This window comes from Globicephala melas, chromosome 8, assembly GCF_963455315.2.
Source record: "Globicephala melas chromosome 8, mGloMel1.2, whole genome shotgun sequence".
NCBI lineage: Eukaryota > Metazoa > Chordata > Mammalia > Artiodactyla > Delphinidae > Globicephala > Globicephala melas.
Window position 1 is genome coordinate 36320143 of NC_083321.1, and position 23222 is coordinate 36343364.

Genomic DNA, 23222 nt, shown 5'->3' on the forward strand with positions numbered 1-23222 from the left:
CAGTAGTCCAGGTGTGAGAGTCTTGGGCCAGGTGATGGTAGTGGAGACTGAAGGAAGTGAGGAAAGGCAATTGAAAAAGACCAGGCACACTTAGGCACTGAATCAAAGCTTCCTGAACGAATACTTACAACTGGGCTGGAATTTTACCTGATTTGCTTTCCGAAATTCAACCATCATAAAAGTGAAACTGATCATACACCCAGCCACCTGTTCTAACTCCGAGATGGGCAACAAACATCTCTGAACTGAACAACAATCAACTGCTGTTATATAAAGTAGGCATTAAGATAAGCTCAGGGCAGCATCTCCATCCATAGTAAAGAAAAATGGCTCACTCAAAACTGTGCTGTCAAGAGCTTCCAGTCTGTCTTCCACTGCCTCCTACCTGCCCCCATAACCCGAACCCATTCTTACTTCGCAGTTTCAAAGTTGAGAGCCTGAAACCTCCCCAGAACGAACTGTAACTTCCAAGGAAGAATGTGGTCTGGCATCATGCTTCAGTAAACCCAGAAGGCATGCTGAGATAAGAGTATTAAGGGTACCTATTAATGAAGACGGACATCCCGGATAAAGCAGAGATGTCCCAAAGGGAGACATATAAACCAGAGGCTGCAACCAGGCAGAGGCTGAGTTACATAATTGCTGGCAAGTCTGCAGAGAAGGCTTTTGCTTCCCAGCTTCCTCAAAGCGCAGCAGAGGGGTGGCGACGTGGAGGAACAGAGGATTTTCTCCATTCCTCTGGAAGCCTGATGCGCTTGCCACACAATTAGAACGTGGGTCATCGGTGGTCCAGGAAAATGGTTTTGGTTTCCAAGGCGCGCTCTCCCTTGCAGCAGACCACCGTGTTGGGCCTGACACCATTAGGGGGCCATGCTTTCTACTGCTTAGAACCAAATCCCTCTGGCAGTGAGGGCTTTGACTCCCAGAAAAACTTATGGGGGAAGGTGGGGAGGGGCTAAGGAACCCATGAATGTCACTGGCACAGGAGTTCCCAAAGCCTGTGACCTGGATCTAAACATGTAATTGTTAGGGAAACAGGCACAAAGGAAGGTTCTCCTTTCAGTGTCTGAATTTAATCACCTCTCACTACCACCCAGGTATATAAATAAGACATGCATGTGAAGAACAGGCGCCCTGGCAGACCCAGGGCAGTCCTGCCCCCCTGGGGGCCCAGCAGTGGGGCCGCACAGACTTGGCAGGAGAAGGGGCACATTCGCAAAGCATCTCTCAGGGGCCCGGCACCTTCACTCACATATGTGCACTCTATAACCCTGCTAGACATCCTCTTAGGTGGGAAGGAGAGGCCATCTCTGTACTGGAGGGGAGTAAACGAGGTCCAGAGCCAGGTAACCAGTGCGTAGCAAAGCTGTAGTCTGAATGAGTCAATTCCAAGTCCCACGTGCTTTCCACACCCACCAGCCGCTGCCCTCAGCGCAGCCACACTCCCCCCTAGGGGGGTGAGTGCCTGCCCTTTGGATGGCTACAGCCTGGGGTTCCAACCCAACCACTCAGCTTGCCCCAAGCTCTTACCTAGCTTAAGAAAGGTGACCAGGCACAGATGTTCTCACCTGTGAACTCTTTTTGAGGAAAGAACTCTATAGCGCCCTAAATCTGCTGCTGTGGGTATTCGCCAGCAGCCACGTACTCTCTCCTCTGCAGATTAACATGTGCCTTTGAACAGCTCTCAGGCTCAGCTTCTTCCTGCCCAGCTCCGGGCCTGCAGACCCGCTCCCCGTGGGCTCCGCACCTGGGCGGGAAGGGAACTTGGCAGGCTCGGTGAGCTCCCAGGCTGCAGCAGATTGGTGTTATGCGGTGTGCGGGGTTGGGCGGGAGGGCAAGGGGAGGAGTCGAGGACGTGGCTCCTTTGGCAGCTGGGGAGGTGGTAATGGTTAACCCGGCAGGGTGCTCTGCGTCCTCCCCTGGTGCCGTTGGTGTGACTGATGTCACCGTCCCCCCCCCCCCACACACACCGCAGGACTCATCTGCAACCAGGGCCTGCCACAGTTCCTAGCAGTCACTGGTTAAGGGTGTAAACTTTTCAAGCCAGACTGATCCGCGTTCAACAGTGTGGCTCCCCCTCTCACCAACTATGTGACTCGGGATAAGTTATTAGCTTCTGAGACTTAGTTTCCTTAGATATAAAATGGAGATAATCACAGTACTTATGTCAGAGGTCTACCGTGCAGATTAAATGAGATAATGCATGTAAAGGCACAGAACAGTGCTTGCCACCTAGCAAGTACTCGATACATGTTTAAAAAAATACAAGTAGCATTCTTTTAAAGTCAGTCAGTCACTGGAATTGCAGTTCTTCCCTGGAGGCGGCAGCAGTTCCAGTCCTAAGAGTCCTCCCTTCTGGAAACAGAAAGAAAAGGAACAACTTAAGCACCAACCTGGTGGCAGATGCTGTGTCCGGCTGGCTCCCAAACATAACATTCTCGCCCCTTCAGAGGCAATAAAAAATCTGGCCATTCGCTCAGCACCTACTTATAGGCAGGTGCCTCGTATGCATGTCCTCTGATCTATTCAACAATCCTGTAAGGCCAGAATTATTCCCACAGAGGAGGAATCCGAGGCTCAGAGATGTCAAATAACTTGCCCAGAGTCACACAGCCAAGAAGGAGCAGTTGGAGTCACACAATAATAATGAGAGCAACATTTACATAGTCCTTACTTTGTGCCAGGTATTGTTCTGAGATCGTTACACATTTTAACCCACATAATCTTCAACACACCCCAGATGAGGAGGTACTATGATTATCCCACTTCACAGATGAGAATAACTGAGGCCCAGACAGGTCAAGCAAGGCCATACAGTGGACAGCTGGGCTGGAATAAGAACCGAGGTAGGTTGGTTCCAGAGGTGTTGCTTTAACCACTGCCCTAACTACCTCTCAAAAAAAAGGTCCTTGCTCTGCTCACAGCACTATCCTGCCTCTAGAAAATGAAACCTCATGGGTACTGAGGATGCTTTTCTAATCAGACAACTGTGTCAGAATCAAAAATACAATGGGCTGGAAGCTGGAGAAACTGGGTTGTGACCTTAAGCAAATCACTTTCCCTCTCTGGATGTCAGCTGGTCCAAGTAGAAAAAGATTGGTTTGGACTAGGACTTTGCACTGCAATCTCACAGCTCTTAACAGTATATGGTTCTCTGAAATGGGCCTTCCTCCTTCCTGAGGAAGACCATCAAGTCCATGGAACTGTGAGCTGAGCTTGCTGACAGGCCCTTCTCAAGGCAGCCAAAGCACATCTAATGGAAGGAGATGGCATGTGGCCGGGAGAATGAGAGCCGCCCACAAGTGAGCATCTGAGCCTGGGAGATCCTGGGCAATTTACCAGGCCTTGGTTTTTCCCCTTTGGCAAAGATAGGGAAATAACTTGCCTCAGAAGGTTGCTTTGAGGTCATAAAAATGGTCATAAAGCATTTTCCCAGATTCAGAGTCCGGGTTTGCAAAATGCTCTTGAACTCAGCCATGAGAAGAGTAATCAGAGAAGAAGTCGGGACTTTGCAGGATTCCCAGAAAGCAGTCTGAGAATGTCAAGAATCTTCATTACTTCTCCATGCTTCTTACAGCTGAGTCTGGTCCAGAAAGAGGGAAAAAAAAAAACCCAATGCTAAATCAAAGCAACTCAGAAGATATTCAAAACAGTACTATGCTGTTTAGTATAATTATATGCTATCCACTTCTCCAAAGTCTTCATCTCTCCCATCGGACAGTAAATTCTTAAAGGCTATTAAATTTGTCTCTCTCTAATCATAACCTGTAGATTTGCTGATTCATTTCCAAGATGAGACCCAAATTCGCTTCCCTGTACATTAACCAGGCCTAATTCTCCTCTCTTTTTCTTAAGTGACTTGATTCAACTCAAGTCAACAAACATGTACTGAACATCTACCATGGGCCAGGCACTATGCCATTTGTACATTCCAGCTACTTTTTAAAACTACATAACAATAATGGCTGAAAATAGCATCAGTGTCTTAAGCTTGGAGCTGGGGGTGGGAGGCGGGTAATCAAACCTTCCCTATAAAAATCTGAGAAGGTCAAACAATGGTTTTGGAATTTCAACTACTTGCTTAAAGTCTGCTTATTTTAATCATTATGCATTCATATAATATGCATTATACAAATTCTTACTACATAAGATTGAGTCATTCATCCATTCAACAATTATTCCTTGAGCAGCTGCTCTTTGTTAGGCAGTGTGCTAACAGTCCTGAGAGATTCAAAGAAGAAAACTGGTATATTGCTTATTTTATTGGAAGTCTAATTCCAGAGGTCCACGGCTACCAATTTTACACGAGAGTAATGGCGTCTCTCTTCCTCAAGGATGATAAGCTTAACTCATTCATTTAGTCAACTCATACTGGGCATTTATCTTGTGCCTGGTAGTAGAGATATGTTGAAAAGCAGTCAAGCATGATTCTTGCCTTCATGGAGGCCAGCCATCTAATTAAGGAGGCAACCAATTACTAACTGCAATAGGTGTGATGAAGGAAAAAAACAAGGGACTGATATTTTGAAGGGGGTACCTACATAAGATAGATAGGGCAGGGAAGGTCTCTATGAAGGATCTCCATCTAGGTTGAGTCCTAAAGGATGAGAAAGAGCTAGTCATGTAAAAAGTGGGGAGAAGAGGGCTTCCCTGGTGGTGCAGTGGTTGAGAGTCTGCCTGCCGATTCAGGGGACACGGGTTCGTGCCCCGGTCCAGGAAGATCCCACATGCCGCAGAGCGGCTGGGCCCGTGAGCCATGGCCGCTGAGCCTGCGCGTCCAGAGCCTGTGCTCTGCAACAGGAGAGGCCACAACAGTGAGAGGCCCGCATACCGCAAAAAAAAAAAAAAAAAAAAAACAGTGGGGAGAAGAGCATTCCAGGTCAAGGGAACTGTAGGCGAACTCCCTTAGGTGGGAAAGACATGGTTAGTTCAAGGCAGGATGGTGCGGGAGCCTGGTGAGCAGCCGAAGGAGGTAGAGATGACACATGGGGAGTCAGGCAGAGCACTTGGTGCAGGGGCTTCTAAGCCAAGGTGATAAGTTTGGATTAGATTCTTTGTGCAAAGGGAAGCCACTGAAATGTACGTGAAGCAAGAGAATGAAGTGGCGCCATTTTTCTTTTGGCAACGCTCTGGTGCCTTATGGAGAATGGGCTGCAGGCAGGCAATAGCGACACTATGGAGACTAGTTAGGAGACTAGTTAGGAGACTAGTTAGGAGGCCATTGCAGCTCTCTGAGTGAAAGATGATGGTGCCACGTGAGAAAATGAGAAGTGGTCAGATTCTAGATCTGTTGGCAAGGTTCAAGCAGAAGTACTTGCTATTGGGATGAAGGAGGGCAGGAAAGGACTCCAAGATAATTCCTCAGTGGCTAGAGCCTCTGCTAAACAGAGGACCACTTACTGCAGCGGTTCTCAACCAGCAGTGATTCGGCGCCCTAGGGCACATCTGGAAATTTATGGAGACATCTTTTGACTGTTACGACTGGGGGGGGGGGTCCCTACTAAATATGCTACCATAGGTAGAAGCCAGGGATGCTGCTATAAATTAAAATTAAATAATTATCTGGCCCCAAATGTCATTAGTGCCAAGGTTGAGGAAGGCCGACTTTCAGAAGTAGGAAGAGTGAGGATGGGAGACAGTCTGAGGGGTTACTTAGTGCCACATCTGGGACATATTAAATTGGAAATATTCATGTTAAATTGTCCTTGGAACCACACTGCTCAGAACGAAGAAAGTAAAAAGTGGGACTGGCAACAGGCTCCTTGGAGGAGGAGAGAGTGTCAGTCCTTTCTCTCTGGGCTCAAAAAACCCAGTGGTCATACTCTTGATCCTCTCTGCTGCTAAATTATAAAAGAAATTTCATAAAATCAAAACATGGGAGTCTTGGAGGGCCAGATTGGGAGTTTGGGATTGGCATGTACACGCTGCTATATTTAAAACAGATAACCAACAAGGACCTACTGTATAACACAGTGAACTCTGCTCAACATTCTGTAATAACCTAACTGGGAAAAGAATTTGAAAAAGAATTAAAAAAAAAACGGGAGTCTCTTTAGACTTGCCACTCACCCTGTTTGGAACCCTTCCTTTCTTCTGTCCCCAGTTCTGCCTATTTTGCAAGCCCAGTGCCAAGACTTAGATTTTCAAGGTTTCCCTACGGTGCCCATCCTTGCTGCATCTAAGTTCAGAGGAGTCTGACTTTTCCGGCACCTGCTGTGCACTGGCAAATCTCTAGGTATGCCATCCTGCTACGACATACGTATCTCCTTTAGATTTCTGACATCCCTCAGAGGAAAGGATTCCACCAATCTTCCAGATAGAGAAACTGAGGCTCAGACAAGTAACTCGTGGGCCAAGTTGATGGTGATGTAGACCAAGTTCTATTTCCAAAATCAACGCACCATACAGGCTGTCTCCCTCTCATCTCCTACAGTTCTCAATCTGCAGCCTCTGGACGATGATCAGGTCCTGCTTTAGACCACAGCTCTCAGGGACACTGGTTTCCTGTGCCTACCAGGGGCTGGCACACAGCTCGCGCTTGATCATTTGTAGAAGCGTGTTCCCCCTGTGTTAGCCTGGCCCTTCCAGCTGGTCTGTTAAGAGCTTGAAGGCAGGGAAGCACGTTGGGGAAGAGCAGAAACGCTCAGCTTTTCCTTCTTTCCCAAGATCCCATTGGATTCCCCAAAGAAGGAAGCACCAGTAGTATTTCTGGCCGCATCTGCACACCTACAGGAGATGCTGGGTCTAACCTGACCTGGCAGAGACTAGTACTCTTTGGGGTCTCAGGTTACTGGTGGGTGGGATGACTGTGTTTAAAGGCGAGTCAGGTTCCATGCGGTCTCTTTCACTTCTGGGATGCAGGCGACTCTGGCCCTGTTTCTCTCACTGTTCAGAGTCTCCACCTGGAAGTCCAGTTAGGTCAACCCTGTGGCCAATTCACGGGAGATAAGGCAGGAAGCCTTCCTTTGGACTCAGGCCTACGTCATGTTCTTCACAATTTATCAGAAGCCTTGGATTTGGGGAGTTAAAAGGGGTGTACCAAAAAGGTGCTTACCCAGGTTAGTAAAGGCCACCTGTCTTTGTCCCTAGGGAGGGAGGAGGGCACAGCCTTGATTTATGTTGCATTCACATCCCCCTTGCACAATTTGGGTCACAGTTTAGATAAGAATTCAATAAAACTTGGAAAATGATATAAATAACTCCAACATGGCACTACCAAGCCTATCCGCCATGTCCCATTCCCCTCCCTCTCTGACCCACTCCTCCTCCTGAGGTCCTGATTTCAGCCAGTGACAGTGTGAAAGTCCAGCTCTCCCAGGATAAAAGCCTCAGAAATCTTTAAACTCCCCTTTTTCTGACAACCAGAACAATCTCACCCCACCACCACCCCGGAACAACACTCCTACCCAAAGAATGCCTTTCCCAGGCCACTACCTGAGCTTTTGCTCACTCTATGGAGAGAAGCCCGCCAAAACATAAACCCTGGGAGGAAAGCCATGATGTCGTCATCATCTTTGCCTTCCCCTGGCATAACAGAATGTTCCCAACCTGGAGCAAGTATAAGACCACCATTCTAGCTGACAGTCTTGGGCCAGGGAAATTCAGAGGGACAGGCAGCACGGCCTGAAGCTTCTCTTCTTGCAAAGATGACACCAAGTATCAGAATCAAAAGGTCTTCATCAGATCCCCACATCCCTCTGCTCCCAGAGCACAGCTACACCCCACATATAGTACAAGGTAAATGAACCCCACCTGCAAAGAGCTGAGCCCCAGAACCATCAACTCCCAGCTGGGACACACAGTAAAACCCTGAGGTAACTTGATTTCCCATTTAAATGGCCTGGTGATTTGCTCCAGGCTTCAGCCCAGAACCCCGATCTCCAACAAGAGTAGGTAAAGGTCTTATCTTTATGCATGTGTGTGAGGAGGGGGGAGGGGAGGGAAGGGGAGATGTGGAAAGGACCGCCTCTTGGGGAGGCGCAGGGCTGAGCTCCACAGCCACACCCCTCATACTTCCCAGGCCCAATATGCCTGGGGAGCCACCGGGGAGCCACGTTATCAGAAAACTCTTGGAATAACGGCCACTCTCTTGGTCCTCCTAAGCAGCTGCAGAACCCCCAAACACTCAACCCACACTGAACCTGGCGTGGACCTCTACTGGGAGGGAACCAAACTGCAGCCTGGACCCAGACTGACTGGGAACCCCAAGAGAGAACCCAGGAACCCCGGCCAGCTACTGCTCAGATTCACTCCAGCTATTTCATTAACCTTACAGTACACAGCACGACATTTTATGGGATTCAACACTGCATGATGGGGGGAGGGAAGGATTGGGAGTTTGGGATTAGCAGATGCAAAATAGTATATATAGGATGGATAAACAACAAGGTCCTACTGTATAGCACGGGAACTATATTCAACATCCTGTGATAAACCATCATGGAGAAGAACCTGAAAGAGAATATATATATGTGTACCTGAATCACTGCGCTATACAGCAGAAATTAACACATTATAAATCCACTAGGCTTCAAAAAAATTTAAAAAAACAGAATTTTAAAACTAAAAAAAAAACCCACTGCATTATGATGAAAAATCAAATTGGTGACTTTACAGTTGCTTCATTCATTGAACATGTATGTGTGCCAGGTGCTATGTTGGTTCCAGGGAAGGCAAAGATGATGGAGATTCAACTGCAGGCGTCTAGCAGACATCTGCAGAGGGTCCAGGCAAGCCGAAAGCAAGGTGGGGGCATGGGAAAGGGGATTCTTTACCCACAATGGCTACTCTGGAGACATAACCAACAGAGCTTAGCAACTGAAACATCTTGAAACTGCACCATATACAGCCTTGAAACCCCAACTGTCTCCTTGAAGAAGTCTACAGCCATATATCAATCTCCACATTCTTACAATATAGAACGCTTCCAGGAGCTAAGTTAAAGGATAACGCACCGAACTCCAGATTCCTCGTGTTGTCTGATTACATACATGCTTTTTCTTTTTGGACTAATTTTCTGTCCGAGAACTTTTTTTTTTTTTTTTTTGTGTGGTACGCGGGCCTCTCACTGTTGTGGCCTCTCCCATTGCGGAGCACAGGCTCCGGACGCACAGGCCCAGCGGCCATGGCTCACGGGCCTAGCCGCTCCGCGGCACGCGGGATCCCCCTGGACCGGGGCACAAATCCACGTCCCCCTCATCGGCAGGCAGACTCCCAACCACTGCGCCACCAGGGAGGCCCATGTCTGAGAACTTTTCTCCTCTTTCCCTGGTGTAAGGTAGATGTGCAGCCCCCTTTCACTGAGTGAGAAGCAACTTAAGAGGGAGAGAGGGCAGAGGGCATGCAGCATGGATTCAGAAAATATAAAGTAACACAAACCTAGCTGTCTCCACGTTTTCCCTGGGTCAGAAATCTATGTATTCAAATAGGGGCCCCTTTAAACCAAAATATAGTTCAATCTGGAATAGTACCTAACCAGAGAGGCAGTGAGACAACTTCTGAGGACTGAACACTACCGTGTCTATAGTTCCCCGCTCCTCCCCATACGGCAGCCAGACATTACTGTGGAGAGAACATTTACTACTGTGGTTAGCGCTTGGAAAAAGAAAAAGCCAACCGACACAATAAACTCAGTTCATTTAATTTCAAAACATGAACTCATTGCTATCTCAGGAAATATCACCTTACTCTTTAGATTAAATGTTAGCCCAAGTCTAGGAGGCATTCAACAGTGAGAAAGTAATATACTCTAGTTGGCTTTTCCAGGCTCAAGTTTCACCAAAACAAGTTTCGTACAAAGATTAGCCAAGTACCGGGTAATGGGATATGGAAGGGTTACGTCATCTGCGGCCCATTTCCAAAGAAACATGGCTTTTCCAGGTGGAATTCTAAGTGCTCTCTCTTCTCTTTATAATCTTTGTTACACCAGTTTGCTGGATGGGTAATGGCAGGTGTATTAAAACTGCTTGCAAGCCATGAGGCCTTGGGCAGGTCATTTCATCTCTGAGTCTCTGCTTCTGCCGTGGTGAAGTGGATTGTTAGGGGCCACTAGTCATGGGGCCCCTTCCTGAATGAACATCCCAAGATTGTTAGTCCTAGACTCCACTGTCCAACTCTTCCTGTGGCTGCCTGGGCACAAAGTCTCCCAACGGGCATTTGAGTCCCTCACCCAAACGCTGTGTGACTCACACATTCTGTGAGTAGGGATGGAAGCAACTACCTTGCACACTGAGCCAGCTCATCTCCCAAGTCCCCTGCTCGGCCAAATTTCCAACCCTGACATTCACCCACCTTGCATATCCTCAACCACTCCCCTGGCACAGTGAGAGAGGAAAAAAGAGCAATCTGGTGATACCCTCGATCTGGCGAGGATAATGGTAATCAAATTTTATTAACTGCTTATGAGGCGTCAGGTCCTGCCCCGAATACTTTACTTGCATCATCTCATTTAATTCTCACAAAATCCCTCTTAGGTATACATAACATAGGAGGGAACTGAGATGTAAGGAGATCAAATGATTTGGCCAAGATCTCACAGCTAGGAGGTGGCAGAACCAGGATTCAGACCAGGCCTTTCTGACGTGATACTACATTTTAGCCAATCTAGATGCTTGGAGTAACCAAGTATAAATATGAAAGCATCTCACTTTGCCCAGGACAGGACTGATTTACACCTGTATCCCTGTGCAGTTCTTCATAGTACCCCCTTTCACTCTCAGAAGCGTGCCGGCTTGGATGATAAATTATACAGTCGCCTACTTATAATGCCTCCCTGAGGGGTGATAATAATGATAATAATTATTATTAAACAACCATGTCACATTCGCAGTAAAGCCCTATTTAACCACTCTACATTAAAGAGAGACCTCTCCCACCCTCCCTATCCTTCTTCTTACTTTGCTGTATTTTTCTCCAGAGCATTCATCAACGTAAAAATACAGATTTTGCTTATCTCCACTAACATATAAGTTCCATGCAGGCAAAAATGGCTTTTTGTTTACTCGTGTATCCCCGTTTGTAGTAGATGTTTCATAAATATTTGTCGAATGAATGAATGCATCATTATCATTGGAACAACAGCGAACATTTATTGAGCATTTACTATGTGCTAGGTGCTGCTCAAAATACATATATTTTATCAAACAACCCCAAGTTTGGAAGAGTTATCCTCACCATTTTATAGATGAAGAAATGAAGCCTCAGAGAGATGAAGCGATACTCTCCAAGGGCACACAGACTGTTGGTGGCAGAGCTGGGAAGGAAGTGAAGCTGACCATCTACAAAACCAACCACCACTCTGACAGCAGAGACACAGCACACACACAAGCAGCACAAGGATTCAGGGCAGTATGGGGTCAAAGGCGGGTCAGCGCTACTGCCTGTCAGAGATCCCCAGAGAGTGTGTGGTCAGGCAGGGCTTCTTAGGAGAAAGGGGACTTGATCTGAGCTTTGGAGGATGGGATAGAACATGGACAAATGGAAGAAGTATTTAGTCCCAGGAAGCAGTGAAAGCGGAAAATCACAGGGCTGACCATGCTGATTAGAACAAACAGCTTCTATCTGGAGGCCCTGCAGAGCAAGATTTAGAACACTGCTGTAAGGACTCTCCTGGTGGGCCAGTGGTTAAGACGCCACACTTCCAACGCAGGGGGTGCAGGTTCGATCCCTGGTCGGGGAACTAAGATCCCACATGCTGCACGGTGCGGCCAAAAAATAAAAATAAATTAACTAATTAAATTAAAACAAAAACAAAAACACTGCCATCACCTAGAGAGCCCTGAATGCCATGGAGCAGTTGAGCTTCATCCACTAGTAAGCAGGATCCCACAAGAGGTTTCCTACCAGGAATGACATAGTGAGCAGCCTGCATTCCTGAAACTTCACCTTGGTAACAAGGCCAGAGGAGTTGGCAGGAGCTACAGCTGTGGACCAAGACTCCCCCTGGAGCCTCTGCAGATATACATCCTCTTAAAAGCCCAGGGCACATACTTGAGCTGGTAAATCCCTGTTTAAAGCACACTCCTTCCCACAGATTTGTGTTTTGGGTCCTATCCTGTTCCTTTGAGCATGTTGCCCTTCTCTACTATGACAAAGATGATGCAGGCGCTAACCCTTGTCCCCCACCACAGTGTTCTGAATGGATGTAATGAGTATCTGTGGTGGCAAGGACCATCCTCTCCTAACCCCCAGCCATCCCAAACATCTCCATCATACCTTCTTATTACCCTGTTTAAACACTATCTGTCAACTTATTCTATCCTCGCCCCTCTTTTCACGGCCTCTCCACCTCCCTGGCTGCTACTCCTATAACATGAGAGCCAGCACATCTGCAACATCTGAGTCAAAACGAACAACCCTTGGGAACAGCCCCTGTGTCACCCAGCCAGGAACCCTAGGCTAGGCTCGCAGCTAGATGGATGAGGGCAGTCTGGTCCACATATCCTGGAGAGCCCAGACACCCTGAAGAAAAGCTTAGCCACGTGCCTTCGGGGTGATTGGCATTTTATGACAGAAACCAGAAACAAAACCAAAAAATATACATATTTTGACGGCTCCACACAAAAACAATGGCAAAAGTAATGCGAGCACTACTGGGTCACCAGAGGAACCAATTATAAATCTCTACATCCATATCAACACCGAAATGAAGGAAAATGTGTTACCTTAAAATGTCATCCTAAGGAAGTCACTAATTTCAGCGGTTTTCTTTCCTCCCCTCCCGATATCCATTTCTTTATTTTCTCAGTAATTAACCAGAGCCAAAACCTTCCTTACATGCTTTGGTTTCAATTCTGAAAAGTCTATCAAGGCTATGATGGCTCATTACCTATAGCAGAAATGCATACTGAAACGTTCCTGTATATTTCAACCTGGTTTCTCCAGGAAAGGATGGAATTTCCTGCTCTGGAGACTTTTGGAATGAACAGAAAAGACATGATGACTTCAGTACCTGGAATATGGTAAAAATCTATGCCAGTTACAATTAGTGGAAAGTAGGAGAAAGTTCTAGAAGTTTCTGAGAGTTGAAATTGCTGATATTTTCCAGGAGAAGAAGGGAATACCTTCAGGTGAGTGGTCAACGAGCTTTATCCGCAAAAAAAGCAAAAGTTGTCACTTTTCTATGCGCAGAAAGACAAATAAGAGTGGAAGGACCACTGCATTTTAAACACAGAAGCTGGTCGTACGTGGGCTCTGCAGTGTCCATGGCATCCTTGCCTTTGGGAGGAAGCAGTATAACTGCAGAAAGGCAGACAGGGCCCTTTAACCCACTGACCTCTTTTAATCTGCTTGTTAGCTTGGCTGTGGGCAGGACCAAGGGGCCCGTGATCAATGGCTCTCTGGGGAAAGGTCAAAGGTCAGAGGCGCATTCCCTCATCATCATTATTCTCAATTATTCTTCGTTCAGAGCGACTTTCTCCCCCATTTTGAGGAAGGGCCCCATAAGTGTTTTCCAGGACACTGAAGGGCAATGACCCAACCCAGCCCCTCTCACTGTGTTTCCTTTCCTCTTCACCTCGCTCACTGCATCTCCCTGGCCAAAGAGGATAATAGTGGGTAGCAACTCACAGAGAGGCCCCTCACAGGGAGAAAGCCCGGAGGTAAGCACAGGCCTGTACACAGCACATTCACACATACTTAGCTCAGCAGAAGGCCCCACTGGTCCCCAGGATGCACCCACAGTTTTATGACAGAGCAATTCAAGGCAAAGACTTTGCCATCAGACAAGGCAGAGGGTCTACAAGTTACTAACCCTGGAATGTTAGGCAAGTCACTTACCTCTCTAAGCTTTAATTTCCTCATCTGAGCAATGGGGATAACAGTAGTTTCTCCTTCATAGGGTTATGGCAGGGATGAAACGGAATGAAGCTCAAAGTAAAGGATCAAAGCTCAAAGTAAAGTAGCTACTAATATGATGAACATTCATTATACGATTATGTTAGCAGTACTATTACTTCTATATTTCCTTGATGATAAATGTAAAGTATGGTCATTGCACAGAATTTGAAATATAAGCAAAAGTATAGACCAAAAATAATTCTTGATAATCTCCCCCCAGAACTGAGCACTGTTAACAGTGGGAATATTTCTGTTGAGTGTTTCCTCTGTGCATAGAGACATGCACCCACTACTGGACCACCTTGTAATCACAGGAGCAACCGTCCGCCACTTGTCAACTCATTGCTGGGCCCTGAGTTCAAAGCCTGCAGCACACTTCTTTCTAATTCTCACGGTAACCCTGTGAGGCACTGTGGTACCCCTTTACAGATGAGCAAAGCAAGGCTGAAGAGGTTATGCAGCCAGGTCACATGGCTAGCTGTTCCTGAACAGAGCTGTGACTGTGGGCCTCTCTAGCTGGTGTGCCTGGCTCTCTGCCTAAGGACAGGCTGCAAGGGTGGCCGCCCCACCCTGCTTTTCCTCTCCCCATTTGATGGCTCTGCCACTTCTCAGAGGACACTAGATGCTCCAGAAGTGGCCTCATTTTCTTCTCCTTGCCCTGCCCAAGTTGAAAGAATCTAAAAGAAGGGAAGTGAGAAGGGGGGTGATAAGGATGTCAGAACCATCTACATCATGCTCTAGGCCTGTGCTTACCCCCTCCCAGTGGGTGCTTCAGGCTTGAGCAGTCACCTCCTCTCACTTTTATCAAAGGCTCTGTGACCCTGTCAGATGGGATTTGAACAGAGAAGGATTTATCAGCTACTGCCTTCTACCCTAGGTGGGCAGGTGCCTTTCTGACATCCCCCTGCAGAGATAATACATAAAGATGCAAGGTCTGCCTCTAGTTACTCTTAGCCTTATTTTGATCCAATTAACCTTAAAATAGAACACGAAGCAAAACCTTTGGTTCCAGTATTCAATCAGAACGGTGAATTTGCAAGCTGTGGGTTTACTGACTTCATGTTTATTGAACTGCATCAGTGATAAAAGTTCAGGCACCCACCTCTGGCCCCAGGCCCCATTCTGGAATGGTTATTCACACACAATTGACTTCCAAGATGTTCCCAGAGAGCTCCTTCCTACAGAGGGCCACTAATGACTCAAACGTAAAAAAGGTTTGTTTTCCTCAAGCTCATTAGGAGAAAAAACCATTCACCCAAGAGCACAATGGAGAGCAGGACATTTACCTTTGAAGAAGATAACAATAATAACAACTACTGTTGTTCCCATTTTTAGGTACCCATGTATCAGACTCGGCCCTGGATCCTGTTTCTATATTCTCATTTCATCTTTTCACAACCTGGGAAAGAGGGCTATAAAACCGTCTTTTACAGAAGAGGAAAACTGATTCGGAGACTAGCAAGTGACAAGGCTGGAATTCAAACTGAGAATCACCTGAGAGCCAAGTCTTTCGCAAGGAGCACGGCCTCCCACCACGAAAGGGCTCTGCACAGAGGAAACAGACAACATAACTGGTAAATCAAACAGTACATGACGAAACCAAAGACAAACTAATGAGGTGTCAACTAATGATGTGTCCGTGGTTTCTGGGATTCTGCGAAAAAGCTGAGGCCCATCTTTGAGGGTAGCAGAGGCTCTCTGAATGTCAAGACGTAGTCATCAGCTGTTCCTGCCTGGGACGGTAGCTGCCGCCTCCCCCAATGCTCCCAGGTTGTTTGAGTGCCTCTAGCCCCTCCCCCACCTGGCACAGGAGTACTTTGGTCAGACCACAACTACCTTGGGTGGTCCTCACAGTTCATTCGAAAAGTGAGACTCATATTGGGGAATGCTCCCTCCATAGGCTTAAAGGGAGGCTGTATTGGAGCAGTGAGGACATCCAAGCCCTTACCATAGCCACCTGCTACCAAGCTCTAGAAAACCATCCCCTGGGATACTCCACGTTTTCCCTGCCTGGGAAATAACTCTTTTTCTTCTTTTTTTCTTGACAGTATTTAGGTCTGGCAGCCTGACACTACCCAGTCCAGACCAGGACCCAACTTTCCTCGGCTGTATCTTGAAGTAGCATCTCAGGTGTAGCTTGGAGAGAAAATGTGTGAAACTCTGGGCTCTCCCACAACAGTCTGGTTGGAGAAGGATTTCAGGAAAGGATTAGGGAACTGGAGTCCTGGCACAGTGCAGCAAAGGTGCATAACATCTGCGAATGTCACAGCACATTAAACGAAGTTGTAAAACAGTAGCTTAAAGTTAGACAGGCCAAACACAACACAAGAAGTATGAAAAGCAAGGTGCCATTTTTCCAGCAAATAAGTTCATTATATGAAGAACCAGCTTAGATTGATTTAGCATCTTGGTATCCACTGCAGCTGCTATGACTTTTTTTTTTTCTTTTTGGTAGCATCTTTAAAGAGTTCACCCCATAAGTATCAATTCCAGTTTATTAATACCTATTCCTTATTGAATCCTTATCTTGGGTCAGAAACCTACAAATATAATTCCTTATCCTTGCACCCGCTCTACAAGGTGAAAACTTGCCCAGTTTACTGAGGAGGAAACTGATATCCAAGGGGGTAACTCACTTGGCCTCAGCGCTGACTGACTTCAATGGGGAATTAAGGTCCCCGCCAGCTGAAACCATCAGATAAAAAACAAATCACAAAAGCAAAACCCAAAGAAGAGCCTTCCGATCACATTTTCTCCTTGTGATGGAGAAACAATTCAGACTTCCTGGGGCAGAGAGGAAAATGCCGCTCTCCTCTGCCGTCCCAGGAGTGATGGGCGGTTATTTTTGAAATCGGAGGAGAGAAAAAGTACCTGCAGCCTAGACGGTTCTTACAAGCTTGAAAGAAAACTAAGGCATTGTGAGAGGCGGCAGGAGAGGTCGCAGTGCATATTCAAGCTGGGCTCGCGTTTGTTTGCCCGAACAAGCCAAACCGCAATAGAGATCAACACTCGTGTGCATCCCCAAACTATCAAAACACAATGGGGGCGGGGTGGGGAGAGGGGAGCAGGCCATGCTGACCCGGGACCCGCATTGAGAGCTCCGACTTACGCGCAGGAGACAATCCCCAGCGTGTGCAACCCTAGAAAGCCCCAGGAATTCCTAGGTGGAAGGGTCTGGGAGATAATGCAGCCCATCCCACCCGCCTTCAATCGCTCACACACATATATACGCACATCGACTTTCCTGGCTTAAAAAACAAAAAAAAACCTGAAATCTATTTTCAAAACAATAAGGGAAATACCAAGAACTGGACGCACTTCAGGGGCTTTCCGTCACGGGAGACAGCTCCTAATGGGGCTGGGGGGTGGGGTGAGGAATAAAAAGTAGAGCAGTGCCCCGGGAGTGAGGGCTGCAGTCCACCCTTACCAGCTTCATGGTGGTGTTATTCTGGTCCCAGCGCCACAGCATCACGCTCATCTTACTTCAAGGAGAGGAGGGAAGGGAAAGAGGAAAAGGAAAAAAAGGGGGGAGGGGGCCGAAGCACCTGCCCGCGCGCCCGGCAGGTTGGGCCGCCCCGTCCGGAGTCGTCCTCTCCGACCCCGGCCCCTCCGGGCATCCCCGGCGCCCGCGGCCGCCTCGCCCCCGCCCGGGGCCGCTGCCGCGCGCGCGGGGACCCTCCTCAGGAGCCCGGCGCCCGCGCTGCCCGGCTCTAGTGCCTCCCTCGCTCGCTCCCAGCCGGCCTCCCCGCCTCCGCCAAATCAAACAACTTCCCCTGCGTCCGAGCGCCCGCGCCTCGCAGCGCTGGGGCCGCTGGGGCCGCGGCGGAGGGGGGTCGGGGCCGGCGGTCTCTCCGCCTCCTCGCCGGCCCGCGGGCTGCCCCGCGTGGCCCCCGGCGCTTCAACTGGCCGGCTCCCCATGGCGGGGGCGGGGGCCGGGGGGAGGGGAGGGGAAGGGGCAGAGGTGGTCGGAGGGGGGAGGTACTTAACTCTTTCGGGGAGGGCGTGGGTAGGCGGAGCCGACTAGGCAGAAAAAGGGAAGGTCTGATGGGCCGGGGGCTGCGGGAGCGCAGTCAGTGGCTCCTCGGTCCTCGTGGCTCCTGAGCCCAGACACAGCCCGCGCCCTTAACCGAGTGTGCTCAGCTCCGTCTGCATTTTGTTTCTGCACCGAACTCATCCAAGTTGTCTGACAGTGGCGGCTCTGGGGCTGCCGACCCCGGAGCAGCTGGAGGTGAATGCACCATCGCCACCCCACTCCGCCCCCTGCACCGCTCCCCACGCAACGCACACACCCGGGCCAGCCCACACGCCGCTTCCCCAGCAGCATTTATTTCCTGCTACGTGAAGGACGGGGCTCGAGTGTTTTCAAACACACCTGGCTGCTGTTGCCAACGAAAGGACGTCCGTGGAGGGGAGGAGGAGGGGGCAGGCGACGACAAGCGGACAGAGGAAGAGGCTGTGTGGCCTTTGTTTCCTCTTCTGCTTTTCCCACCTGCCACGGGCTCTTTCTAGGGACCTGTCCCCTCCACCCTGTGCCCTCCTCTGAGACTTTGGGGGCTGGGCACCTCCACACCTTCCTGCCCAACCCTTGGCCTGGGTCTAGCACCCCCTAATCTGGCAGTGATCCTCCAGGGCTCCCCAGCAATTTTCAGTACCCTGAAAAGGCTCAGAAATCCTTCAGCTCCCCAAGGCAAGATGACACTAGCCACCCAGACCTCAGGGCTGTATCTGATTGGGGCCGCTCAGACATCTTGGGATGGCTCTCCCCTGCTGATGGAGAGCTATGAGAACTCATGCAATGGCCTTATTACACATTCATTTCAGTAGTCAAAACTGTACAAAATGACAGGAGGTGATAAAATGGGTCCTTATCTTTACAAAGTGATCTTTAAAACATGCCAGTTAGATCAAAACTTTGCCCTACCTGACTAAAGCTTTCAGGATTTGGTTTCCCTTCATAGTTGAAAAATCCCAACTCTTCTTCTATGGCCTACAACTTCATCTCCCAGCCTCTCCCTCGGACTTCTGTGCTCCAGCAACAGTGGCATTCTTTCTTTTTCTCAAACACAGGGAGGGGGAATTCCTTGGCAGTCCAGTGGTTAGGACTCAGCTTCCAATGCCGGGAGACCAGGTTTGATCCCTGGTGGGGAAGCTAAGATCCTGCAAGCTGCACTGAGAAAAAAACACATGGAAATCCTTCCCACCTCAGGACCTTTGCACCTGACAGCCTCGCTCCCTAGATCACAGTTTCCCCTAGACTTGACCATGGTCTCATTTTCATGTCACCTCCTCAGAGGGACTTTTGACTTTTCCTGTAGTGACCTTCTCCTTCCCACACTCTTCTATCTCATTACAGTCATCTTTCCTTCCTTGTTCTGCTCACTTTGTAAACTTAGCTAACTTGTATTCTTGTTTATTTTCTGCATCATCCCATTGGGCTAGAAACTCCATGGTGTCCCCAAGTGCCTGGAACAGTGTATGGCTCAGAGTGGGAGCTCAGTAAATGTTTCCCAACTGAAAACTGTTGACAACTGTCCTACTCTAAGTTCATGCAGCTTCCTCTGCAATGAGGACTGAGCCAGACCCAAGCAGCACATCCCACATCCTGCCAGAGGCCCTGACCTAGACTGAATGTCTGCAAGAGACCCTTTTATGTACATCTCCACACATATTTCTGGAGAATGTAATAAAGGCAGTCACCTTTGCTCCCCCAGGGAAGGGGCACATCCTAGGGAAACACAGAAAGGGGAAAGCAGGTATCATTTAAAAAAGTATATTCCATATTAAAATATACTTATGTATTGGAAAACAAGATTCTAAATAACTTTTTTTTTCTTAAAATAAATCTTGACAAAATCGTATTGGCCAGAAAAGCAAAACACAAGCTCTCTACTGCAGCTGTTTCAAGCCAGGGGTTCTTGGAGTCCAGAAACCTTCTGATTATGAGAAAACGCTGTGACTGGACGTCTGTGCATTTTCTGGGGAAACACGTATAGGTTTATCTCATTCTCTAGGATACCCAGAACATTAAAAAACTACAGGTCTCCCGGAAGTCACTGAATGAGCATTTGGTTCCCAATCAAAATCTTTGTTGGTCAAAGATGGAAAACACCAGTCATGGTGCAAGGAGGAATTTGAGGGCTGGGGATTTTGAGAGGGCACCTGTCCCAGCTTTAATTAAGAGAATAAATCCTGTGGCCTTGCCTTTCAGGTCTCACACCCTTCAGACCACAGGTATGTTACCTTGTTTAGCAAATTCTCCTTGATCATCTACCATGATGCACTTACCTGGCTCTGTGCTGGGTATTGAGAATCAGAGCATTTCCTTTCTGATGTGTGTGTGTGTGTGTGTGTGTGTGTGTGTGTGTGTGTGTGTTCTCCTACCGTGCACACACACGGTCATCTACCATGATGCACTTACCTGGCTCTGTGCTGGGTATTGAGAATCAGAGGAGTTCCTCTCTGGGGTGTGTGTGTGTGTGTGTGTGTGTGTGTGTGTGTGTACTCCTACCATGCACACACACAGTCTAGTGGAAGGTGGACACATACACCACCAGTTGCAATGCAATGTGACAGGCGCTTCAGAAGAGGGCTATACAGTGTACAGCTGGGCCAGAAAGAAAAAAACCTACGAACAAGACTGGGAGGCGTGGAAGAACTTCAGAGTGGTGACGCTGGCCTGCATCTGGAAGGATGAAGCCAGGCTGGACAAGAGGAGGCATGCATCCCAGGAAGATAGAATAGCACGTTCAAGGATGCAGAGAAGTGAAAAAGCATGGCAAGTTCTCTGTGGTCAGAATGTGGAGATGAAGTGGCAGGAAGTGGGGCAATTTGTTAGGCTGGAGCAGGCTAGGTCCCTATAAAGGGGATTCTACCCTTAATTCTTATAAATCAGGAGAGTGATTTGACCAAGTTCCCATTTTAGCAGGACCTCTCTATTAATAGCAAGAGGATGGCTTTGACAAGGTGGAGGCTGGAGGGACGGAGACCAGTTGAACGCTGTTGAAATCACACAGGGGAGACAGAATAAGGACCTGAGTGAGGAGACGTGTATAGAAAAGGAGACTGATGTCACCAGCAAGCCACAGATGCCATGAGTGGCTCCAAGGGGTAATGGCTGTGCATTCACCCAAGTAGGTGTCAGGACCCTGCAGATTTTCAGGGACAGACGTGGCTCCTTAAACCTCCTACTACACCTTGGAGAGCTGTTTCTCATTCACCAGGCTGCCTCTCCCAGCACCTTTCTTCTCCTTCTCATTTCTGTAATCTCCCATCAAGGCCTTCGACATGGGTTCAGAGAAAGAGATCAGCCTCTCTATGTGTGGGCCACATAGGACAGAGCCGGTGGGAACAAGGCCTGTGGAGATCTGCCCTGAAGTGCGGTCTGGTTCCTCCCAGCTGTCAGCCTCTTTTTTCAGCTCATGGCCTCTGACCCATCCCCTGGGCCTGACCATTCAGCGCTGACCCTGGCAGGTAGTAACACCCCCAGCTTGGCCCAGCTCCCTGAGCGTGAACTCTCTTATACTCTCATGGTAGCCACAAGGCAGGACTTCAGGTCCTAGTACTGGGCAACCCCTGGTGGTGCCGACCGCCCCCCCTTCCCAGAGGCTGAATCTGCCCTTTGCTGACAGTGTCCTATGTTCCAGACCTTTCCATCCCCAGCATACAAGGGATCCATCCCACATCATCCAGCATTCGCTTATTCCCACGTCTATCTTCCTTCCTGTCTGCTTCTCTGAATTTTAGCCCAGCTTCAGTAGACATGTGATAAATATCTCCTAAATAAAAGTGGGAGTGTCCATCTTGCTCTTCAAGGCAGAATAAGGAGGGGAGGAGAGCCAGGCCAGAAAGCAGGGTTTGAGGCTTAGAGTCCCAAAGCCCTGCTCCCCTGTGAACTTTCTTTCCCTTGCCTATAAACTGATGATCTGTGAAGCTCCTTTTCACTCTGAAATCCTGCAAGTCCAGCCCCTGTCTGATAAACTAATTTGTGTCCGGCTGTTAATGGCTTAATGCGTTTCCCAGATAACGGATTTCAGTTTAACAGGGGTCTTCCACTCTCCCAGCCAAAGCAGTGACTAATAGGGGAAAGTTCAGATGCAGTGGGGGCAGGCCCGGGGAACAGCAAACAACATGGGCTCTTTAGACGGGCCTGAACGTGGGCTGGTGCCTTTCCACCCACATGTGAGGCAGACTGTGGAGAGATGTCAGCTTTTACGTGGTACGAGGCTAACGAAGTTAAGACCAGAAGCGGTGTGCCACCCCAGAGGAAGGGATAAGCTAGTTAGCTTGACGTGGGGAGTCCACTCCACTATTTTTCCCCCAAATAACTGGGCTTGAACAGAAAAATGCCACAGAAGAGCTTAGCATCACCTGTCAAATGAAAAACCTAGCCATATTAGCAGCTATGTATCAAGCATGGCACAGGGCAACTTTCACTTACTCATCACAGCCCTGCTAAGAAAGGTCATTTTGCGGATAAAGGCTCAGAGAGAGGGAGAGTGATTGGCTCTGTTCAACCGGCTCAGAAGCCACCAAACAGGTCAGCCTTCCTCACCCACTATCTCTGCAGTGTCTGTGTTATTGTCAAACTTCCTGCAGGAAATGAAAGTACAGAAATGCCATCCCTGGGATAATGAAGAGGACCTGTGAGCAGATATTTTTGCGAGGGGCTTTCAGACTTATTTTAAGTCTCCTTCCCACTCTGGTAGGGCCCTGCAATCTTGGATATGGAAAAAGAAGATGTATAAAAATTAAAATAAAAGGCTTGAAAAAGTACACAGCTGGCAGGCTTTTCAGGACTTGAGCATCAAAGTTAAGAAAAGCACTAAGCCTTCCTGGAGAGGAAAAAACTCCTGTTGAAAGCCAGGGACAAGGAGAGTCTGAGCACAGGAGGTGCCACCTCCCCTCTGCCAACCTCTGGGAAAGTGAGCCCCCTGCCTATAGGTCAGCCTGGGAATGCTGGGGTCTGCAGGGGGTCCAAGGCGACTGGGGGGTTTGAAAGTAAGATGTATGGCTTTCAAGAGGGCAGACACAGCATCACAGTGACAAGTCCACAAATGAATGAATATGCCCCTAGAAAGGGCTGGGCTGGCTGGGCTAGCAAAGGATTTCTCTCCCCCCACACCTCCTTTCCTTTTCTCTTAAGATAAAGAATTATGTAAAGGCATCTCCCAGCGCACATACTAAAATATCACTGACTTTCTTGTATTCCCCCGAACAGGGTTTAATTGGTCGCTTCCTGGCTCCCCACACAATTTACTTTCTTCCTTCCAGTGACGGGGTCAGGTGGTGGTAGAGAATTTCTGGGTGGAACAGGGTCTCCCATCGCCCCTCCCAATGTACCTGTGAGCTGCTCACTCCCCAGGACTAGGCCACTCACGGTCACACTG

General features: G+C 48.5%; 1 protein-coding gene across 10 annotated transcripts in view; it reads right to left on the reverse strand.

Annotated features, from left to right (window-relative positions):
• The window catches only part of NAV2 (neuron navigator 2), a 766131-nt gene that overhangs the window by 322355 nt on the left and 420554 nt on the right, over positions 1-23222 (reverse strand). Inside the window, exon 1 of one of the 10 annotated variants that reach the window (XM_060303434.1) lies at positions 17264-17331. The exons of the other annotated variants lie outside the window; for them this stretch is intronic. Within the exon in view, the coding sequence (XP_060159417.1) occupies positions 17264-17314 (51 nt within the window). The 5' untranslated portion in view covers positions 17315-17331. Of the gene's footprint in view, positions 1-17263; positions 17332-23222 lie in introns of those variants that run through there. 10 annotated transcript variants of the gene reach the window in all.